We start from the raw sequence: 25,093 nt of genomic DNA on the forward strand, positions 1-25,093 counted from the left end.
TTTACTTTTCACTCGTTTTCTTCAAATACATTTTAATCCCAACAGCCGCTACAGCGCTTCCTCTCCCCATCGCAAGCCCTCTTCGTGGGTCCAATATGATGAATCCGGGAGCCGGATTCATCATTTCTGACGTATGAAGAGTCTTCCAACGGCCGAGGGAATCCCTGGAGCGGCTGTGAAGATTAAAAGGTAAGTATTTGAAGAAAATGAGAGAAATGTAAATTTTGATGAATTAAGGTGCCCTTGTTTTTAATAGGATTATTAAATACTGGGCACCGATTCATCTAAATTGACATTCACTTTAAGAAGGAAAAGGAAACAATATAAAGTACAGTTTATATTCCAAATTTAAAATAGCTTATTTGGCATTAAGCTAAGCTGTACACGGCTAGCGCAGGTTAAAATCACATCATATGAAATTAGATATTCAAATTTCACCAGTTTACTTATTAATATAGTGACAATGGGTCATAGCCCTAAATAACAACTACACAAATATTTGTCATAGTGTAGGTAAATCATTTGTGTAAATTATATAACTACTGGAATAATCCTAAGCAATATGACAAGACAAAGGGACAGGGATAACTATTTAAATATGTGTTTTGTAAAGTATTTAAGGTAGGGTGTGCAATCATATCACCCTACACATACATCAAAGTATAAGGCAAACATCTGTTCACAGAGTTTTAATTATTATTATACTTTATTTATGAAGCACCAACATATGCTGTAGCACTGTCCATGGGTACACTTTGTTTAAATAAAACAATTATATGAAACTTGTAAGAGACAGGACAAAAATGTATAAACACATACAGGAGGAATTGAGGGCCCTATTCCCAAGGGAACTTACAATCTAGAAGGGTAGGAGGTTGAGAAACAGGAGGTGAGGACTGCAAGATTGAGAAATCCTATTACTCCCTTAAGTAACAAGTAATCCATATCTACCACTGTTTAGTAAATATTTTTTTTAAATGGAATAGTTATAGTGATTTACCTACTATGGGCTCACTTCCATTGAGCCATTAAAAATAGAGCCATAAGCTACTGAAGCGGCCGACAGCGAAAAGTAATTTATGGCTCCATTTTAGTACCAGGTTTCCATTGAAGCATTTACCACTTTGCGTGTGGTCACCCATTTTGTGTAGGTGTAAGTTAGCATTGAGTAAACTCTTCCACCCGATATGAATGTCGAAAAAATTAATAGGTTACTATGGTAACCCGATCTTACACTACAATTGATCGCAAATACGGCACCACACTATATTTTACCCGTCGCTCGCTGTTAAAAAAAATAAATAAATAACGCATGCGCAATATCTACCTCTCATCCACAACCCCCCGCAATAACTAATGTATTAACCCCTAATCCACAACGCAAAGTATCTATTTAAATCTATTATCTCCTAATCCGCCATTAACCCACATTGCAATTACCCTAATAAATCTATTAACCCCTAAACCACCATAAACCCACATCACAATTACCCTAATAAATCTATTAACCCCTAAACCGCCAAACCCCACTACGCAAATGACTAATCAATAAGCCCCTAACCTAACATGCCCTAAATTAACCCCATTACATAAATTAAAATACTAAATTACAATTAAAATAAAAAACCTAACACTACTTTAAAAGTTAAAAATAAACTAAAGTTTAAATTAAGCGAAATTACAGAAAATAAAAAAGTCTAGCATTATAAAAAATAAATGTATCCAAAATAAAAAAAGTAAAAACCCCCACAATAAAATAACCTAACTCTAAAAAAAAAAAAATTACCCATTGCCCCTAAAGGGCCATTTGTATGGGCATCTTTTACTGCTCTTAAAAGGGCATTCAGCTCTTAAGATGGCCCAAACCCCTAATCCAAAAATAACCTCCCCCCAAAATTTAAAAAAAGCCCAACTCTAACCCCAAGATAGGTACTCATGGTTCCTTAAGTCCGATGGAGAAGAACCTGTTCCAGACGCGATGAAGTCTTCTTCCAAGAGGCCGCCATCTTCTTCCAAGTCTGGGACCTCTTCCTTTTCTTCATCCTGGACCATGGAACTGAAGATCGGCGACCGCTGAGCAATGGAGTGTGGAGGATCCTCTTCGTACGATCACCGTTGCACACTGAATAGGGAATTCAAGGTACGCAATTAAATATGGCATCCTTTGAATTCCTAGTGGATAATTTGATTCTTCAAATTCAAAATCAGCCAAAAGGATGAGAGCTACTGAAATATTATTTGCTGTTCAAAAAAACATTACATATAATTATATAGAAAAAAGCAGCATTACATGATATATGCACATAATGCTATAAATATACCCAACACTTGTGCTCTTGCTACAAAGGGATTTATCAGACATATACAGTAATGTTCCCTTTATACATACAGTATGTGCTATTATCAATTCTTGTGGCTTCTAACTAACATGAAAACATCTAACAGACATAATATAATGTTACAGAACATGACACACATATTACATACCCAGTATACATTGTAGGTTATAGTAGCCATTTAAATGAAACTGATTATGATCACATATCTACCGGTTACTGATATTGTGAAATATTAAATACAATCAGTTTCCTCTCAGTAATTCCTCTGGTATATAACATAGAAATATATGCTTAGCATTGTACAGAAGAAAAGGTTTATGCACATGATGTGCACATTAAATATCTCCCATATGTCAATCTCTCTTCATATAAAGACGTAAATGTAATTATTTCCTCCCCTATGTAAATCAAACATACAACTCCTAACACTGGCATATTAATAAACAACACTGGGGGTCCTTTGGCGGTGAATGGTTGTGTAAACTGGTCAGTATGAGGACAGATGTGTATATTCCTGTGTGGTGTTTGGATTCTATCACATTTATATGAGAGAAATTGAGGTGCACCGGAGCACTTAAAATCTGGGGCTTTTTAACTGGGATTTAGAAAGTATTATTTACAATAGGATCATTTTTGATGCTTCTATTTATAGAGTTTGTCCTCTTCAGGGTAATTGCAAAAAGGTTTGAACACTGTGTATATAAAGTTTGTGTGTAAATATTTGGTGTTTTGTGATATCCGATTTCAATAAAAACCTTTTTTCCACTTTCTAAACATGTGAAAGGTTTCTTCCCTTGTGACTCCTTTCATGATATTTCAGACTACTCTTATGTGTAAAACGTTTCCCACACTCTGTACATGTGAATGGCTTTTCCCCTGTGTGAAACCTTTCATGATATTTCAGATTACGATTTGTTATAAAACCTTTTCCACACTCTGTACATGTGAAAGGCTTTTCTCCTGTATGAATCCTTTCATGCCTTTTCAGATTAATCTTTTCTGTAAAACTTTCTCCACACTCTGTACATCTGAAAGGCTTTTCTCCTGTGTGAATCCTTTCATGCCTTTTCAGTTCACTCTTTCGTGTAAAACTTTTTCCACACTCTGTACATGTGAAAGGCTTTTCTCCGGTGTGAATTCTTTCATGCCTTTTCAGTTCACTTGTTTGTGTAAAACTTTTTCCACACTCTGTACATGTGAAAGGCTTTTCTCCAGTGTGAATCCTTATATGCCTTTTCAGTTCACTCTTTTCTGTAAAACTTTTTCCACACTCTGTACATGTGAAAGGCTTTTTTCCAGTGTGAATCTTTTTATGAGTTTTCAGATGAGCCATTCGTGTATAGCTTTTTCCACACTCTGTACATGTGAAAGGCTTTTTTCCAGTGTGAATCTTTTTATGAGTTTTCAGATGAGCCATTTGTGTATAACTTTTTCCACACTCTGTACATGTGAAAGACTTTTCTCCAGTGTGAATCCTTTCATGCCTTTTCAGTTCACTCTTTTCTGTAAAACTTTTTCCACACTCTGTACATGTGAAAGGCTTTTCTCCAGTGTGAATCTTTTTATGAGTTTTCAGATGATCCATTCGTGTATACCTTTTTCCACACTCTGTACATGTGAAAGGCTGTTCTCCAGTGTGAATCTTTTTATGAGTTTTCAGATGAATCATTCGTGTATAACTTTTTCCACACTCTGTACATGTGAAAGACTTTTCTCCGGTGTGACTCCTTCCATGCCTTTTCAGTTCACTCTTTTCTGTAAAACTTTTTCCACACTCTGTACACATGAAAGACTTTTCTTCAATGTGAATCTTTTTATGAGTTTTCAGATGAGCCATTCGTGTATAACTTTTTCCACACTTTGTACATGTGAAAGGCTTTTCTCCAGTGTGAATCCTTTCATGATTTTTCAGATGACTCTTCTCTGTAAAACATTTCCCACACTCTGTACATGTGAAAGGCTTTTCCCCTGTGTGAATCCTTTCATGCTTTTTCAGATCACTCTTTTGTGTAAAACTTTTTCCACACTCTGTACATGGGAACGGCTTTTCCCCTGTGTGAATCCTTTCATGACTTTTCAGATAATCCATTCGTGTATAACTTTTTCCACACTCTTTACATGTGAACGACTTTTCCACTGTGTGAATCCTTTCATGACTTTTCAGATGATTCATTTGTGTAACACATTTGCCGCACACAGGACATGTGTGTGGTTTCTCACCTGTGTGAATTTTGTGGTGTTCTAATGGATGAGACATCCATCTAAAGCTTTTCTCACATTCTGTAGATTTTAAAGGTTTCACCTTTGTATGAATCATTTGGCTAGAATGCAGACTTTTCCCTTCTTTAATAGGTTTTGAAAACGCAGTGCATATGTGTGGTTTATCCTCTGGGATAATAATCTCACTAGATAAGTCATAAAGGTTGTCCTCTTGTTTGATGACTAAATTACTGTCTGTACATAATGATTGTTGCACAGTTCCTGCCAATTCACCATCTTCTTTAAATATCTGCTGTGATTTCCCCAATGTTTGTGAATAGTCATTGGTGTCTAAGACTATTGGAATTTGCGGTATCATTCTTATGCTTCTTGTAGTGAAGGGTGGATATGAACTATTCACGTGTTTGTCTACATAAAAAGAAATGGAATAAAGAAAAATAAGAATGTTTATTCTTTATAATATAATCCATCTCAATTAAAAAAACTTTATACTCAAAAATATCTTCTGTTTTGTATTTTGAAATGTATTTACCTGTAAATCACAAATTAAAAAAGCATAACATAGAATGTAAACATTACTTCATCAATGTAACCTAAATTACTGATTACTGATGAAAACAAGTTATAGGGCCGCATTAAAACAAAAGGTGCGTGTGGATAATGTTCTCAGCCAGGGAACAGGTACATCTGTATTCTGGGCAAGAGAGGTGGCATCCACCATCTTCATTTAACATTGCACAAGCAACTGCAGATACAGCCCTGCCCGGCTCATGCTTAACAAGTTGGGTGAGAACATGATATCTTAATCATAACAGACTAATAATCAGTGTGAGATGTTTTGAGAGGGTAAGAATCAGTGATCTTATGATACTTGTTAGCTTTTGGCTGTGGTTGTTCTAATTATGGAAATAGCCAAAAACTTTATTAGTCTAATAATACTCACTGTAAAATTAATCCCACAAATCAGTGGTGGTTCTGGGGTGGGGAAAACTGGTCGAGTTATGAGTGTTTCACACATGGGAAAAAGGTAGGCATAATTGTAGTTATGGGTGTTCCATGAGCGAGGTCAGGGCAGGGGAAGATGGAGTTGTAGGTGTTCTGAGTAATGAACCAGGTCTGGGGGTGAGGCTAGGCAGTTGTTAGACATGGTCTGTCTATAAGGACAGAGGGGGGTAGTATTTTTTACCCTCCTCCTTAGCCCAATTGGGGTTGCTCCTTCTTTATAACGGTCACTGACACAAATGTTCTTAAAGATACAGATATAAATATAATAGTTTTAGGGGGCGGATCTAACCACCAAACTGAATGGCTGCAAGTGAGAAGAGCTCCGCAAGTGAATTGGTAAAAGTGGAATTAAACTGCTTACTAAGTGTTCAGCCACAATAGATCCGCCATCCTATTTGCCGCTGATCATCTAGTGGCAACTTCTGAGTGGACATTTTACTAGTTTGGGCTACTCTATGACTGAAAGCCGTGAGCCACCTCTGCTCACATCCCAGGCAAGCCAGAGCTAAACAAAAGACACCGGAGGGTTGGGGCTCCGCTCTGGTGCCCTCACAGCTACAAGATAGGGACCTCTAAAACCTGAGCGGGAGGAAGATCTCTGCATATTTGTAACGGCCGACACCATCCCCCGCCACTTCACATGACCCGCAAGTTGGCCCTTACCACATCTGACCTGCTGATCTCCTGCCGAAGGCTATCTGACCTTGATCACCAGACATTGGGAGGTCTGTCCCGAAGTTGCTTATGCCTGCTTGCTGAGTCCCGAGGGCTACATAAGTGCGACATCTGCGCTGCCGGAGTGGCGCGAATGCCCGCCATTTTGGCCCAGTTTTCCACAGGGGACTTATACAGGCCACAGCAAGACAGGACCCATCCAGAGCACAGCCAAGGGACCCATCTTCCTAGAGGTGAGATACCTAACTAGCACGCAAGCCCAGGGCTGCTCCAGCCGGTCACCACTGGCATATTCACATAGGCCCTGCCACGGGGGAGTACATGCTATAGCAGAAAGAGCCATACCCTGTGCAACCAAAAGACAAGCCTTATACTGTATCCCCCAACTGCTTAAGTCATCTTACCTCAGTCAAATACAATAAGAGATGGTGGGGTTTTATCAAGAGGTGGTGAAAAGAAAGACAGCGCCTCATAGTGCAAGTAGGTTCCAACAGTAGGGGGTCACAGTGAGAAAATAACAAGTGGTAATATACTCACAAAGATATTGGCACCTTTGTTGAAAGAGGTGCAAATGAGCAGACTGACATTTGAATCAGCAGTCAGTACGCTGGAGCCGGATAGTGTCAGGGTTCCCGGATGGGCCTCTGTGGACTCTCCTCCGTGAGTCGAGGCAGGATCCTCTAGTGTCGTGCTGTGTAGGAAAACAGCAAGCAGTAGATCTTTGCGTGTAGTAAACACTGGAGACAAAAGTGTTTAAGAGAGCAATCCTCCAAACAATCGGAGAAATGACACTGTCTGCAAATGACAGATAAAGATTTGGCAGGCAGGATAAAAAGCAAATGATGCTGTAATGGATAAAGTTAAAAACACTTTATTGTAAGAGCTTAAGACGCGTTTCTCGGCCACAAGCTCCTGGCCGTTTCATCAGATAAAATATATTACACATGTGGTTACAAGGAACATTTAAAAAGCCTGCCAAGATGTTCGATTGGCCAATGTCTAACCAATCCCAAAAAGTATCGTTTGAAAAGTAACATTAGACACATAGTATATGATTAACAGAGTGAATAAGTTATAGTACCAAATGATGTATCTATATGCATGTAACAAAGATTTTTCGATCCTAAATGGAATATGTTTGATCTAAAAAATATCTAAAAAATACTGATTCTGGGTATTGTCTACATACATATATATAACAAAAAATGTATGAGATCCTAACTAAAAAGCATATGATCTGAACAATGAATCCAAATTCTGCCTCAAAAAGTAATCTATAAAAAATATATGAAATATCAATAAAAGGAGTATTTTTCTTCCTGACCGTAAGATTTCTGAATGGACTATGAGTTAGTTGAAAGCTGTGTGTGAATATGCTAAAAGCTAGGAACGGAGGTACTAGATCTATCATATAACATATTTCTCGTATATATCTTAAATCTGAATATCTAAAAGTACTAATGTATGATTAGTAAACTGCGAGAAAATCTTTAGTTGGAAAATGTGACAGGGGACATGAAGGAACCACCATTCATTGTAATGTTGGAAATATGTGGGTAGTAATGAAAGCAAATCCACATATACCGCTATAAGAGTGTGTGGTGTCTGATTTTGGGTCATAAATAATGACTATACTGGAAACTCGATTCCGAAGATGTGAATTGGTACAAAGAAAGAGAGATGCCACCTAGTGCTAGAAAGTTTGTGGTGTGTGGATGGCGATAGATGCGCGATATTTGAATTCCCCACTGGGAAAGAGTATAATTTCTGAATGTAATTGATGGAATCATAAAAAAAGGATATATATCAATTGTGTATTCAAAGTGCATTTAGACTGTGTCAAAGGATATACATATTAATCATATGATGGGTATGTGATGAAACACATCTTGTAATACTAAGAAGAGCAACCAAGTGATAATATGCATGTAAATGCTGGTGGTGTTATTGTGGGGGACATATGACAATAGGAAAGGGGGGGGGGCGGGGAGGGGGGGGGGGCTTATATATTTGCAGCAATAGATACCCTCCTATTGAAAGTCAAAAAAAGTGTAGGAATATTGATTTGGAAAATGGAAAAAAGGGGAATATAATGGTGAAGCTGGAAATGGTGATATGAGGTTGGATAAGTGATGATTGAGTGATGGTGCTGATATTTGATAATCATCATAAGCTACTGGAGATATAATGTGCATCTGAAAATGGGAAACCAGAGAGAATGGATATTTTGAGTGTTTTAATTAAATGCTGCTAGATCTAAATTGGAATTGAGACCAAATGGGTGTAGGGTTTTTAATTTGTGGATCCAAAAAGTTTCGCGGATCCTTAACTGAATTATTCTATTGTAATCTGTGGAAGGTGGAATATAATCGATAGGGTAAAATTTAAAGATATCAAAATTTCCCTTGTGCTTGTTTAAGCAATGTTCGGGGATGCTATGTTTAATCTTCTTTTTAGTACAGTTTTTGCAGTTACGCCAGTGTTCCCCCCAGCGTACTTTTGCTTTCCTGGAGGAGCACTCCAGAACATATACTACATAGGCCGAATTGCAGTTCATAAATCTACTGATAGTAAAAAATTCTCCACTCACAAAGGATTGGAAGTTTTTTTTCCCAGATGTTATAACTTTACATGTATTGCACTTCTTTTGTCCACACTTGTAAACCCCTATTCTATCCAAAAAAGAGGGAATGGTTTTCTGCTTTGTCGTTAGTTGTGAATTGCATGACGTATGTTTAACCTTTTTGCTCGGTGCCAGTTTGCTCCTAAGTGTCGGTGCTCTAGTATATACAATCTTTGGATGGTCTCCCACAAGAGTTTTCAAAACAGGGTCTCTCCTAATGATATGCCAATGTTTGTTGATGGCTCCCTGTATCTGTGTGTAGTTAGAATTGTATTGGGTTATGAACAAGGGTTCTGAGGAATAATTTTCATCTTTGTTTTTGATTGATTTATTTTTATTCAATAGTTTATCTCTATCTAAATCCCTGACTTTGTTAAGACAGTTATCTAGAAGATCAGTAGGATAACCCTTCTCAACAAATCTTTCATATATTATATGACTCTGTTGTTCAAAGAGAGTCATATCTGAACAGTTACGTTTAATCCTTTCAAATTGACTGTATGGAATGTTGTGTAACCATTTCTTGTGATGATTACTTGTGTAATCTAAATAACTGTTGTTGTCGACTTTTTTAAAAAATGTTTTTGAACTGAGATTGCCATCTATATCCCAGCTCAAAGTGAGGTCTAAAAAGTCTATTGTTTCTAAGTTGATATTTGCTGTGAAAGTCAGGCCCATATCATTCTTATTCAAAGATTCTGTAAAGATGTGTGCTGATGTTAGGTCGCCCTTCCAAATGAAAATCAAATCATCAATGTAGCGGCCATAGTACACCAGATTCGCCCCTGCTGAGGAGTTGTAAATGTATGATTCCTCAAAAACGCCCATAAACAAATTGGCGAAGTAAAAACTTCTCCACTCACAAAGGAATGGAAGTTTTTTTTCCCAGATGTTATAACTTTACATGTATTGCACTTCTTTTGTCCACACTTGTAAACCCCTATTCTATCCAAAAAAGAGGGAATGGTTTTCTGCTTTGTCGTTAGCTGTGAATTGCATGACGTATGTTTAACCTTTTTGCTCGGTGCCAGTTTGCTCCTAAGTGTCAGTGCTCTAGTATATACAATCTTTGGATGGTCTCCCACAAGAGTTTTCAAAACAGGGTCTCTCCTAATGATATGCCAATGTTTGTTGATGGCTCCCTGTATCTGTGTGTAGTTAGAATTGTATTGGGTTATGAACAAGGGTTCTGAGGAATAATTTTCATCTTTGTTTTTGATTGATTTATTTTTATTCAATAGTTTATCTCTATCTAAATCCCTGACTTTGTTAAGACAGTTATCTAGAAGATCAGTAGGATAACCCTTCTCAACAAATCTTTCATATATTATATGACTCTGTTGTTCAAAGAGAGTCATATCTGAACAGTTACGTTTAATCCTTTCAAATTGACTGTATGGAATGTTGTGTAACCATTTATTGTGATGATTACTTGTGTAATCTAAATAACTGTTGTTGTCGACTTTTTAAAAAAAATGTTTTTGAACTGAGATTGCCATCTATATCCCAGCTCAAAGTGAGGTCTAAAAAGTCTATTGTTTCTAAGTTGATATTTGCTGTGAAAGTCAGGCCCATATCATTCTTATTCAAAGATTCTGTAAAGATGTGTGCTGATGTTAGGTCGCCCTTCCAAATGAAAATCAAATCATCAATGTAGCGGCCATAGTACACCAGATTCGCCCCTGCTGAGGAGTTGTAAATGTATGATTCCTCAAAAACGCCCATAAACAAATTGGCGAAGCTAGGGGCGAATCTGGTGCCCATGGCCGTACCCTTGATCTGTAAATAATAAACGTCCTGATAAATAAAATAATTGTGTTTGAGAATAAACTCAATGCATTCTAAAATAAATTCTTTCTGTATTTCGGGCATAAATAAATCACGGTTCAAAAAAACAGAAGTGGTTAATAAACCCAAATTGTGTGCTATATTTGAATATAATGCACTGACGTCACATGAAATCCATATGAGGTCACCTGTGTTTTTGAAATTTTGGATCTTGTTTAGAAGATCTGTGCTATCTTTGATGTATGATTTTAAACCTAAAACATATTTCTGTAAAATAATATCAACATAATATGATAAATTATAAGTAAGGTTGTCAATACCCGCAATGATAGGGCGACCTGGAGGATTAGATATGCTTTTGTGAATTTTTGGTAAGTGGTAGTAGTGGGCCACACTCGGATTACTGACTTTCAAAAATCTATGTTCATCTTTATTGAGAATATTGTTTGTGACTCCTTTGTTGATTAAGGATTGATATAATGTAAGAAATTGTATAGTGGGATTGTAGGATAAAACTATAGTATTCTGTGTCCTTGAGAATCCTATCTGCCTCTTGGAGGTACTCTGTTAGATCTTGAAAAATGATACCTCCCCCCTTATCGGCATCACAAATTATTATGTCTGGATTATTAGCAAGGGACTGGATAGCTGTTTTCTCACTCTGTCTTTTAAAGAAATTCTTTTTAAAGTTTTTCCTTTTTATTTTTTCGAAGTCATCCAGAACTAAATTCTGGAAAACCTCTATATAATGATTCTGCCCAGGGGGGGAGAAAGATGATTTTGTTTTCACATTAGTGTGTATTATACCTTCATATAAGTGTGTTGTGAAGTCATCCACAGTACTATATATAATGGGCACATTATTTCCATAATCCATAGTATCTGTAAGGATGCAGACTGTGTTCTTTTCCTCTAAAATTGTGTCTTTTAATGTTCTTTTGTGCAAAATATTTCTGGAGTGCTAGTTTTCTGGTAAAGCGATTAAGGTCAACAAAAAGGTTAAAATTATTGTGTGGGTTGGGTGGACAAAAGGAAAGACCCCGTTTTAAAACTTTCTTTTCGTTAGTAGTTAGGTTGTAGGAGGATAGATTGTAGATGCCCTTTTCTAATTCTTTTGATTCTTTTTCCTTGGCGGTAAGGCCTCTACCTCTTGACCCTCTTGATCTGTGTGAAATTGTCTTTTTTTGGAGTTTTGTTCGTCTGGGGGTTTTTTTTTCTGATGTTGGGGCTTTCCCCAAAAAAGAAGGTGTAGCTATGGTGTTGGAATTATTTCTATTATGCCTCTCTGGAAAAACATTTTCATCTGATGTGGAGGCTAGTGGAAAAAACCTGTTATTGTGATGAGAGTTGTTGTAGGAGGTTTTTTTTATAATGATTCTGATCTCCAGTTCTAGATGGACTATATGATCTATGTTCTGGGTGATTGGACCTTTGTTCTTGGAATCTGTAATTATTAGAATCTTGTTCTCTTTGATTAAATCTATGGATTCTAGGTGTCTCATAATTTCTATTGTAGTTGTCTCGTCTATAATATCGGTCATATTGGTTAAAATTATCAGAACATTGTTGTCTGTCCCATGTGTTATTTCTATTTCTATTCTGTTCATATCTATTGTAGTAAGATTGGTTGTTCCATGATTCCTGTCTGGTTTGTGGATATTGCTGATAATGATATGGTTGTTCATGTTTTTCCGGTCTCATTTAGTAGTGTCTATTTTTGGAATGATGGTAGTTAGGATATGAATGTGTATACTCTTGTCTCCTGGGTTGTCTGTAATTGGGGCGATGTATGGACCTATGTTTATTGTCTGTATAATCGTTCCCTTGATTGGTGTGATTGTTATGTACTGTGTAATTGGTCCCTTGATTATTGTGGTTGTTTTTTGATGGTCGTGTCTCCCTATCCCCTGACACATTTTCAGAGGTCTCCACATTTTCTTCTAGAGATGATTGTGTTGGCCTATTATAGGTATAGACTTGATTTTTTAGATAGTCATTGTTATCTCTCTCTAATTTCTTTTTTTTAGATAAAACTAGATCTTCCTGAAATTTGTCAGTACGTTCATACATTCTCTTTAGAAGCCGTTCGTAATCTGGGTTCTCCAAGTATTTGGTTAAATCAGCTTGGATTTTTTCAATATTTTCACTACATTTATCCGATAGGAGGCGTCTGTGTTCTATCAGAATTTTCATCAGATCAAATGCACAATCGTTCAAAATCTTATACCATTTTTCAAGGAGTTCAGTGTCCTCCTTGAAAGAACAGTGCTTAAGAACACGTAGACCCCTAGGGATCTGTTTTATTTCTAAATATTTTTCTAGAGTGGTAAGATCCCACCAATGATGGTGTTCTTTAAGTATTTCATCTTCCAAAGCATGAAAAAGATCCTTCATAGATAAAGCTATGTTAGGGTCTGTTTCCATGGTATTGGAACTTGATTGGCCTAATAGGTTAAAGGTGGATCTTTTTTTATTTCTTTCCTCTCTAGATTGCATTTTAAAAGCTGATCTGGAGATATTATAGAATCTTTATTTTTAGAAAGTTTTTGATATAATCTGTGTGGTATATAGGGTGGCAAATACCAAAAATGGACAAAAAAACCCAACAAATAGGCTGCACTGCTATGCGTGATCATAATGCAAAGTGAAAAAATACCAAATGACAAAATGGTAATAGCATGCGCCTAATGCGATTCTGGTGTAAAAATAAATGTGGATATAATGCAAATGATAAAAAAATGTGTGTGATGAATAAGGCGTGTGGTGTAAGGGTCGATTAAGTTCTCATATTAGTTAAGGAAAAATAATGAAGTAGAATGGTGTAAATAACGCTTGCTAATGCAATGATAATGTGTGATATGCAAAAAAATATATATATGCAGAGATAATACCAGTAGAAAACGTGTGTGAAAATCAAAAGAATATGTGTATGAAATTCAAAAGAATTTTAAAAGGCTAAAGCAATTCAATAAATTCACAAAACTGGAAAACCAAAAAATAAATATGCTTATAATATAACAATAATTTGAAAGGAAAAATTTGCTTATCGTGATAAAAGTCCCATAGATGAGGTGCTAGAGAGTGAAGCCTAGAAATATCAGTGTCTCTGAAGCGCATGCTATTACCATTTTGTCATTTGGTATTTTTTCACTTTTATCAAGAGGACCTACTGGGAGTTGAGGTGCCTAGAGGCCTCGTACATAAAAACAAACAGTAGCCCCTTCCTGCAAATAAAAACAAATACAAAGATTTTAAAAGGAGACTCTTGGAGATAAAAGAGACCCATTAGGCCAAGCGCATCTAAGATCCTACTCTCACTGTGATTACAGAGACTCTCCTCCCAGAGACTATCAATCTCACTATAGGGGACCTACACATTTTAGAGGCCTCTTTCTGTCCTATCCACCAACCGCTGAGAAAGTGCTCTCACTGGCCCACTTGCTGTAGCTCCGGAGGGCCAGGGCTCTGCTCCGGAGCACACGAGAAGAACCTACTAGGTGCAGTGGGCGAGGGACAAGGGAGGCACTCAAGATCCATTTCAGACCACCATTATCGTTGCAGAGACGCCTGAGAAGGGCATTTACCAGAGGTGACACCAACCCGGAGGAGGGCTAAGGGAGGGCAGGTGAGGCTCCTTGAGATCAAACAGGGACCAGAGGGCCCTGAAAACACTTTGAGTCACAAGATTGGATGCTATATTCAAGTGGCGTGAATGGCCGCAATTTTTAGAAACTAGGGCCAGTAGTGGAAGCCTCACACCTCGGATATCATGGAGTGCTTGCAACTTACTAGCTGGGGAATTTGGAGCTTAAAATACCTGCCACCCCACACTCACCCCCATACAGACCCCAACAGCCCTCCTGCATTAAGGGGAACAGCCGGATGAAACTGTCCCTGAGGCCTTCACCCATGTGGTGAGTACAGGTGAGAGAGTACTTAAGCGCAGTACTACAGCAGCCCAATAGTTCTTGGCCCTAACTATTTGTCACTGTGTGCCACTGGTTCCTCTCCAGGTGTTTGCTGCTCTTTGTGTTGGGGCTACAGACCGTAGTACCATCCTACATATTCATTGACCCTCATTCCTCTGGCCACACAGCCATAACATGACACCTGTTTGAGACGTCCTCTTCCCTAATCCATTCAGGAGGCCACTTACCCTTGCTACCTCTGAGAGCCTTAGAGGAACTGTATACTAGGCGATTGCCCCGATTATTGCAGACTTTGGTTTCAAGCCTATTATATACACCCACAAAGCCTATCTCGGCTCTCTGAGGCCCTACAGACCTATAATATAGTATGCAAGCTCAAAGATTTTAGGCCTTCCTTAAACCTGAGTAAGTCTACCTCTAATTTAGTAACATGAGCTTCAGATCTATGTGCCAGAAGTACTCAACCTGTCTCACACACCCTGGCCTAGTTTTCCTGGCCCTCACCTTTCACACAGACCCAGCTGTTGATTGCTGAACCCACCATCTGAGACGTTAACGGGACACTGAGGTACTATCCTTTGATTGCTCTTAAGTTAACCATCCTGATCTCAGAACTGACTCCCAGGGCTGTTTGTAAAATCTGAAAGCTGCTGTGTCAGCCTAACTGTCTTTGGGGCACCTACCCAAAGTGTAGTGTTATTTTATTGTCCTATATATATCCTACCCATTGCCAACAGACATAGTGTTATTGTATGTACTGATTACACTGCATAGTCCTGACTCTTCTCGGGGTCAGCTGCCGGGGACCCCCAACCGGCTCTACTTTTCCGACTTGCTTGTCTTTGTTGGTCGCTCCCCTCTCCCTTCCTCCGGGTCGTATCCTTTACTCCCGAGCCGGGCGGGGGTCCACGGGGACTCTATTGGGTGGTGGGTCCTGCCCTGACAGGAAGTGTATGGGTCTCTCTTTATTAACCTGTGCCCGGAGGGATTCCTGCTGGTCTTTGCCCCCCTGTGGCGGTTTCCTGTGAGATATTTTAAGCAGGAAAATCTTTGGTCTTTAACTTGACCGCCGCCATGGAGGGGTAGGGCTGGGGGAAGACCTCCCGGCCCTACTCCATAGACAAAAGTCCATTAGTTTCTTCTGGTGTTTTTAATGTACTCTCCTGAGAGATAACTATCAGGTGCCTTCTTGACCTTACTCATCCTGCACTCCCAGTTAACTGTCCACTTATTTCTCTACTGTATCAGAAAATGCCTCATACTTCCAGACGGCACTCCAAACCCCAGGGCCAGTTAAGAAAACGGTCCTAGACCATTTTGCTAAACCACACAAAGAACCTGATGAAGATTCAGGGGATGGCTTAAGTGAGTCTGAATCCTTGGGAAAGGGGTCCCAACACGATGCCACCCCATCTTCTCAATCCCAACACTTCATTACAGAGGACACTCTCAAGAAAATGTTTGCACGCCAGACGCGTTTGATTACAAAATAAATACAAAGGATCCATGCAGAACTCAAAAAAGACATTTCAGAAATAGGAGACAGGGTAGATTCCCTTGAGAGAAAGCACAATGACATCACTACAGACCAATCGAGCCTCTTGGCTTACTCTGAAGCATTGTCGGATCAACTAAGCCAACTTGAATTTAAAATTGCTGATGTGGAAGATCGCGCCCGAAGGAACAACATCAGATTCCGAGGGATACCGGAAGACATTGCACCTGCGGAACTATCTGACAGAACTCTTTGAAGGTCTGTTGGGCTCAACTGAGGGCATGACTACCACTATGGAGAGAGCCCACAGAGCTTTGCGGCCAAGAACGGTCTCACAGGAGAAGCCACGAGATGTCATAATCTGCTTTCACAGCTTTCTCTTTAAAGATAGGCTCATGCAAGCTGCCTTTCGCAAACTGCAATTAGAGGAAAAATTCCAGGAGATCCAGCTGTTGCCGGACTTGTCGGCGCACACGTTACAGTATAGAAGACAATATCAACCAGTCACAACGTTGCTCAGATGGGCAGGCATTAAATACAGATGGGGTTACCCGGCCAAGCTTATAATCCCTAGAGATAACCAGACACACACAGTGTCCTCGCTGTCTCAGGGAACCACCCTGCTTGCACAATGGGGACTTCAAAATGACAGTTCATCAGAACCTGCCCCTGTTAGGACGAAAACTGAGAGCCATGGCTCCAGAATGGTCTATTAAGGATCAGCGGCCTAAGAAGCAGAAAACACAGCAGACACAGGATTCGCAAAGGCCCCATGCACTACCTTCTTGAAAATATGGCACCAACATTAGATAACACTTCCTCCCTCCATTGAACCCCCTCGCTCTTGTCCATAGGACAGGTAGGAGAGAAAGAGGCAAATAAGTTAAGACTGTCCGATTTTAGCCCCAGCACTTTGTATATATTGACTATGTTTACACCTACTTTGTTAGAGGTTAAGTCTGGTTAAGTAACGCTAAAGGGCACACAAGGCACAGGTTAATTACTTCCAGGTTCAAGGGAGGGTTATTAAAACCATTAACTATGTTGATAAACCACTACTCGGCTATTTATTGCCATTATTGCTAATGATATGATGTTAGCTCTTAGCATAATTCTCAGGTTGACAATAAGACACCAATAGTAGACAAACTCATTTCTCTCCATCAAACTTTCCCACCGCTCTCATTTGAACAGGTGGGGGTAAAAGAGGCAAACAAGTTAAGGTTGCCCGCTCAGGCCCAGTATTTTGTATAAACGGACTATGTTTACATCTATTTTGTTAGAGGCTAAGTCTATTTAAGTTACAGTATGGGGCCCACAAAGCATAGGCCGATTATTCCTAGCCTCGATGGAGGACTATTCAAATTATTACCACTGTTGATGATTTATTATTCTATTATCTATTGTTATTATTTCCTGTTACACAATGTTAGTTTTTAGCACAATTATCAGGCTGACTATACTGGACAAACACCAACATGACTCGCACTTTTCATATATGGAGTGGGGCCGGAAACTCCAATTCCATAACCCGGATGTAATCTTTCTACAGGAGACACACTGGCACTGGCAGATGGGCGACCCTCAGTACTTCCACTCCCGTTCATACAAGGTTCTAGAACACTCCCCTTTCACAAAGAAGGCCAGAGGTATGGCCATATTATTACACAACAGAGTGGCTTATGAACAGATACAAGCATTCAAAGACCCACAGGCTAGATACAGCATTTTGGTTTGCAAGCTAAATCATGTGCCACACACCTTGGTCTCTATATACATGCCCAAGTCACAGCACCTTGCTTGCTTCCGGAAGATTCTTCAGATAGTTGACAAATATAGACAAGGTAGGGACTTGTTGGCGGGCACCTTCAACATGACATGGGACCCCAAGTAGGACTGTAAGACTGCAAACACAGAAAAAAGCAATCCCCAGGCGACCCACATCTCAACTCAGTTTAGGAACATAATGACTCATTACGGTTATGTTGATGTTTGGAGGTCATTACACTCTAAAGGGAGAGACTACACCCACTACTCGCACCCCCACAAAGTATACTCTCGGCTAGATCACATTTTTTGTCAAGCAGGGACATTGGATTCGATCTCTTGCTCCGAGGTTTCTCTTTGTTCCTGGTCAGACCACGATCTAGTAACGGCGGATTTGTAACGGTGGATTTATACCCCTTCGACAAACCACCACACAGGACCAATTGGTGCCTTCCATGACACATTTTGGCAGACATCCCTTTTCGGGAAGAACTTAGATGAGACTTAAAGGACATGCTTGTACGGAATGATAATGGGCAGACTTCAGACGATGTCTTATGGGGTGCTATCAAAGCGAGGGTCAGGGGCCTTTGTATCCATAAACAAAGTCATTTGAGAAAATTAGCTGGCCTCACACTGGCGCAGGCGCACTCCAAACTCAGGACTCTAGAATACACTAACCGAACCTCTCTCACCGCAGATATCTCGGCACAGATTTCGGCTGTCAGGGATCACATTAACTTACTAGAACTACGTTGTACACAACAAAATGACCAAACTAAAACAACTTTTCTACCATAAGGGGAACAGGGCAGATTCTATACTAGCTAACAAACTGAGACATAAGCACAATACAATTAACTTGGCAGGGACAGAGGGCACTTTCAGGGAGGAATTCCTGGAGGCTGCCATAGTCACGCTGCCCAAACCGGATAAGGATCTCTATCTGTGTTCCAGTTACAGACCGATATCCCTGATCAATGTCGATGTCAAAATCTACTCTAAAATTTTAGCCAACTGTATTGGCAAACTACTGCCAGGCCTGATTGGCCATAATCAAGTGGGATTCATTCATAATTGAGAGGGACCAGACAACACAAGGCGCCTCATTAATATTGTATGTGAGTCCACTAGGATAAATAAACCCTTCTCGGTTATCTCCTTGGATGCCGAGAAGGCGTTTGACCGAGTTCATTGGGCATATTTATGGGAAACATAGCTACCTTTATGGCCATCCAAGCTTTATACTCCGACTGCTACTGTCAGAGGATTAGGCTTTCAGTCATCTCCTTTTCGTATTTCAAATGGCACCAGGCAGGGGTGTCCGCTTTCCCCCTTGCTGTTCGCCCTGGCAGTTAAACCATTGGCTGCACAAATTAAGATAGACGCGTCGCTACCGGGTATTCGGTTATCAGGCACTATGCAGAAAATCGATTTGTTCACGGATGACATTACGGTATTCACAGCCGACCCCGTTAAAGCCATTCCTAGACTCTTGAATATCCTACAAGCATTTGGGGACCTCTCTTTCTATAAGCTGAATGTGCTCAAAACTAAAATATATTGGTGGGGATACCCACAAGATTACATCCTTAGTTTAAAGGATAAATTTAAATTTAAGTGGACGAATGAGCAGGTTACTACATATTTAAGTGAAGATATCCAACAGTGTAAAACAAATGGTGAAAGACAACTACCTTCTCTTACTCTCGGAATTGCGTCATTTAAAAAATACATGGGACCATAAGTACAATTCATGGATGGGATGCGTTGCCTCCCTTAAAATGTCCTTTATCCCTAAACTTACCTATCTTTTTTGTTGTCTACCGATCAGAGTCCCCATGCACCTCCTGTCACAATTTCAGAGCGAGATAATTTATTTGGCAAGGTAAGACTCCCCGAATTCCAACTTCCTATTCATTTGGGAGGCCTTGCTTCTCCTTCAGTTGTAAAATAATATGAGGGAGCTATGCTCACACATATCTCCCAATGGGGAGTAACCCAATCTTGTGACAGGTGGAGAGAAATTGAGCAGGCATCCTTGTCCTCTAATGTACTTCTCCAGGATGTAATTTGGACCCCACAGCACAGTTGAAGAACTCTAGGTATCAGTAATCTGGTTATTCTGGAGTGCTTGTCTGTCTGGAACAGAGTCCAACATCGACAACTGATTGCCCCTCATCCCTCTCCTATTACCTCAGTAGCAGGCCTGTTCACAGGCCTGGAAGAGACCCATCCTAATATTTGGGCTTGTCTGGGAATTAGGCATGTCTCAGACTTTTGGTCTACCTCTCAACCGGACGGGTTTATAGATTTAGCACATTTGGAACCACATGCGGACACCTCTCCAGTTCTCCTTTTTGAACTAATCAGGGTTAAGAGATTCTTGAAAAGCTGGGGTTTTTCCCCTCTCTCCTCTCGCACCCCATGGGAGTAGGTCTGGTGTGGAGGATGTAGGCTTGTTAGACCACTAACGACTCACTATAATCTGCTGGAGGGCACGGTGACACCTAAACTTGCTTTGCATTTGACTAGGTGGAGCAGTATCCATCACACCGACACTCCCATCGACTTGTGGAAAAAAGTCCATCGTGCTGACAAAAAAATCCCTACGCTGTGTCACGATGTTTGAAACTTACTATTAAGTCATCTCCCACTGGTATCTTGTTCCCACCCGATTATCTAAAATGTACCCAGGAACTTTGCCTCTCTGTTGGAGAGGCTGTGGCCTACAGGGTAATATGTTACATATCTGGTGGGAGTGCCCCAAAATCAAACCTTTATGGGAACTAGGTTTTCGCACCCTTACTGTCTTAGGTATTCGGATACCTAGTGGCCAGGCTCCTGCCCTCCTCCATTTGGGCTTCCACAACTTACCCAAACACCAAGGCCTTCTTGGCGTGTACTTAATGTCCTCTATCAAAACCAGTATAGCCAGATCCTGGAAAAGAGAACTTCCTCCCAGGTGGGAAGATATTGTGAATACAATGGCTTTCTTGTATACTATGGAAAAAGCCATATACCTTGACTTGAACAAATTAAACTTGTTTGAGATAACATGGGATGACTGGAAAGACAAGTACGACACTTCATGGTGCCCATCTGCCACGACACAGGATACCCTGCCCATTGCCCACTAGGGATTTCTCTCTCTATTCTTTACGTTCTTTAGGAAGACCTTCCACTATAAGCTATGGGCCGAGTTGCCAGACAAGACACCCGTGTTCTAGTCCCCCCCCTCTCCCTTTACCGCCCTTACTATGTACCTTTACTCCCCCTCCCCTCCTCCTACTACTACTGGAAACTCTATTCACGATCTGAGGTACGATGTTAAGAGTTTTAAAGATTCTTTCATTACTAGCTAACATGACCGTTTTATCTGACTCTCTGTATGTGGAGAATATTTTGATTTGTTTTCTAAGCTTGTATATGTGAAGGGGTCCTGCGAGTCCCCAATTGTTGTTCTTTATTTTTCAAAAATGCAAATAAAAAACAATTTAAATTAAAAAAAGGGAAAAAAAAATATAATAGTTTATATTTGTTTAATGAGTGATCTATTTTATTTTCCTTGTAATTAAAGTCAGTATAATATCTATTTTACTCACCTAACACATATGAGTTCATGCTGATAACAGGCTCCAATGTCTGTGCTCAGGAAGAAGGTTCCCTTATTCACTCCAGTTACATCAATACCTGATATCTCTCAGTGCTCTGGCCGTGTCTGTAAAAAGTATATTAAATGGTTTAGACAGATAATAATAAATAATGGTTCTGATTAACTGTACGTATGGTATAATTAAAGGCACGCATAACAATTCATGTGATACAGATCAGCTGTTTAGGTTATTACATATGTGCTATTGATTCAGCACAGTACAGTGCAGTTAGTACAGTTAGCTCTGTGTTATAATTACCCTTAAATATGAATCTCCCCAGATCTATACAACATAATGGTAGAAAATCTATTTAAGTGGGGCCATATCACAACTTTACAAATATATTATAATCTTTGTTTTCTATCATTTATATGAAACAATATTTTCTCCTGAAAGAAATGTTAAATATAAGTTAAATTGGATACTGCAGTATTGGTATTGTACTTCCTACTAATTCTCACTGTCAGACATTTTGTCATGTGCTCCACCCCCAGTCATTTAACTTCTCTTGGTCAATACTGAGTTGTCTTAAATCACAAGATAGGCACTAAAATGTTAATTTCAATTTTTATCTTGGATAGAGTTAAAAAAATATTTTTTTTGTTTACATAGAGTGATGATATAATGAGATGTTCTTTTGGCAAATTCAGTCCATTTAAAAAGAACCATAAAATATAGAATTACAAAACCACAGGGGCATAATAAAAATACAATGCAATAAAACTTACTATGAACTTAAAAGAGCAGTAGATTGTTTTCTGATAAATGTAGTTCTGCACCTGTACCATGTGACAGCTATCAGCCATTAACAGACTCCTGTACCATGTGACAGCTATCAGCCAATAACAGACTCCTGTACCATGTGACAGCTATCAGCCAATAACAGACTCATATGTTAATATAATGTGATCTCCTGCATATGCTAAGTAGGAGCCGGAGCCTCAGGTCATTTAAAAGGCTGTGTACAATTTAATAATGAAAATAAATTACAAACAGCAAACAGTTATTTTACATAAAAATAAAGCTAAAGGAGAAATTTCCCATACACTTTATACTATTTATACACCGGTATAACAAGACATTAGAAACACATTAAAGGGACAGCAAAGTCACAATTAAACTTTATTATTCCAATTTAAACAACTTTCCAATTTCCTTCTATTATCAAATCTGCTTTATTCCCTTGGGGACCTTTGTGACAAAGCTTATAATGCACTATGGTGCGCTAGCTGCTGATTAGTGGCACATACAAGCCTCTTGTCATTGGCTCACCTTATGTGCTCAGCTAGCTCCCAGTAGTGCATTGCTGCTGCGTCAAAAGATATCTAGAGAATGAAGAAAATATCATAGAAGTAAAATGGAAAGTTGTTTAAAATATGTTCTATTTAAATAATTAAAACATTTGGGTTTCTTGTTATTTTAAGGGAAACCTAATTTACAGGACACTGTCCCTTTAAGTCTGCGATCATGTGACATAAACAGCAGCAGCTGAAGGTGCAGAATACACTTACTAAGGTCTTTACTAACAACAAGAATCAGTCACAGATCAGTGGGATAAACGTTCTGATGATAAACAGGTGCAGCTAATAGAAATAAGAAATGTATTATAAAATAACCTCATTAGAAATAAAATAATATGCAGATCACAAGATATTTATCATTAGATCAGTAAATGTGATGAGACTGATACAACAGGGCCATAAGCTGAGTGATATTTATTACTGGAGCAAATAGCAGCTTCAGACTAATAATTACATGAAAATGGTTTATCTGGGCTCTACAGTTAATTATAAACCTATAGGGAAATGCTGGATTCTGGTTGGCTGATACTTAAAAATCTATTGCTCATTGGATAACAGGAACAACACCCACAAGTGTATTATTGGACAGACCTCCTCAAGCTTCAAAATATGGTTTGGTTCTGCTACAAACATTCATTATACAAAATGCTGTAAATCATTATGTATTAAATTGGGCTTTTTAAATGAAATAACTTAATGTTAAATTCATTAACACAGCATGAAAAATATAGAAAACTAATTAAATAAGTACAACTGAGTTTTTTTATTTAAACTCAGTTTCTTATATGAAGTGAAATATTTTATCATTATAACAAAACACAGAACAATATTTTCTCATCATTATATAAAACACAACAGCGTGAGGCTTTTAATAAAGATTTATGTCAGGTTTTGCATATTACCGTTTAGCAGAAGCTCTGTAAGTATGAAGTCTCTCTGGTTCCTCCTGTGATATCACTGAGTGTTACACAGATATTTATACTAATGTGGGAGTGTCACCTTTCTCTGTGTGACTCACATGAGTACAACTTGTCAGTTGGGAGACAATGAGAGGGTCACACCTGGACTTTTGTTCTCATATAGATGTCTATTGTCCCCTCTGGTGTCACATGAATACAGAGTACCTGCCTCCCCCTCAGGGTGTGATTATCATATGGATAAGTAAGGAGGAAACAAACTGTTTATTTAAATGTCAGAGATTTTTCTGTTGTGTCCTAAAATATCTCAGGATACAGCATTATATTATGTTTTTATTGATGGACATTGTTATTCTAACATAATTTAGTTGCAAACAGACATATAATACTAATATGTTATTAGATACATAGAGTATGTGATACAATGCTGAGTATTTCAATATTAATTATATGACCCTTTTATTGTTTGTTAACTAACTGTACTGTTTCTTTTTCTAATCTTTCTAGCAAACATTACATATATATAAGCCTAAAATATAAGATTTTACCAGAATTTCTAAAATAACAGACCTGCAGTTTTTTTTTAACTTCTGCCCGTTTGGATGAAGACTTCTGCCTGCTTGCATGAGGATGTATGTCCGGTCTTCGAAAACCCCTACGCTTTCCAGAATAAACTACAAATAGAGAAGATGTTTGACGGAAATCCTTGGTCGCTTACAAGTAAAACTTCAAGGCACGAACCACGTCCAAGTTATTTAACAGACACTCCTTCTTGGAAGAAGGATTAGGACACAGAGAAGGAAACACAATTTCCTGATTAATATTCTTATTTGAAACAACCTTAGGAAGGAATCCAGGTTTAGTACGCAAAACAACCTTATCAGAATGGAAGATAAAATAAGGCGAGTCACATTGTAACACAGAAAGCTCAGAAACTCTTCGAGCAGAAGAGATAGCAACTAAAAACAAAACTTTCCAAGATAAAAGCTTAATATCTATGGAATGCATGGGTTCAAACGGAACCCCTTGAAGAACATTGCGAACCAAGTTCAAACTCCATGGCGGAGCAACAGGTTTAAACACAGGCTTGATTCTGACTAAAGCCTGACAAAAAGACTGAACATCTGGGACATCCGCCAGACGCTTATGTAGTAAAATTGACAAAGCAGAAATTTGTCCCTTTAAGGAACTAGCCGATAATCCCTTCTCCAATCCTTCTTGGAGAAAGGACAAAATCCTGGGAATCCTAACCCTACTCCATGAGTAGCCCTTAGATTCGCACCAATAAAGATATTTACGCCATATCTTATGGTAAATTTTCCTAGTGACAGGCTTCCGAGCCTGAATCAAGGTATCAATGACCGACTCAGAGAATCAC

At 38.9% G+C, this 25,093-nt stretch overlaps 1 protein-coding gene across 1 annotated transcript in view; it reads right to left on the reverse strand.

The window, feature by feature from the left end:
* Positions 1-684: 684 nt before the first annotated feature.
* The window catches only part of LOC128659758 (zinc finger protein 850-like), a 323,844-nt gene continuing 299,435 nt past the window's right edge, over positions 685-25,093 (reverse strand). The window contains exon 4 of the mRNA XM_053713337.1: positions 685-4,619. Coding sequence (XP_053569312.1) covers positions 3,109-4,619 — 1,511 coding nt within the window. The 3' untranslated portion in view covers positions 685-3,108. The remainder of the gene's footprint in view (positions 4,620-25,093) is intronic.

Source organism: Bombina bombina, chromosome 5 (genome assembly GCF_027579735.1).
Source record: "Bombina bombina isolate aBomBom1 chromosome 5, aBomBom1.pri, whole genome shotgun sequence".
NCBI lineage: Eukaryota > Metazoa > Chordata > Amphibia > Anura > Bombinatoridae > Bombina > Bombina bombina.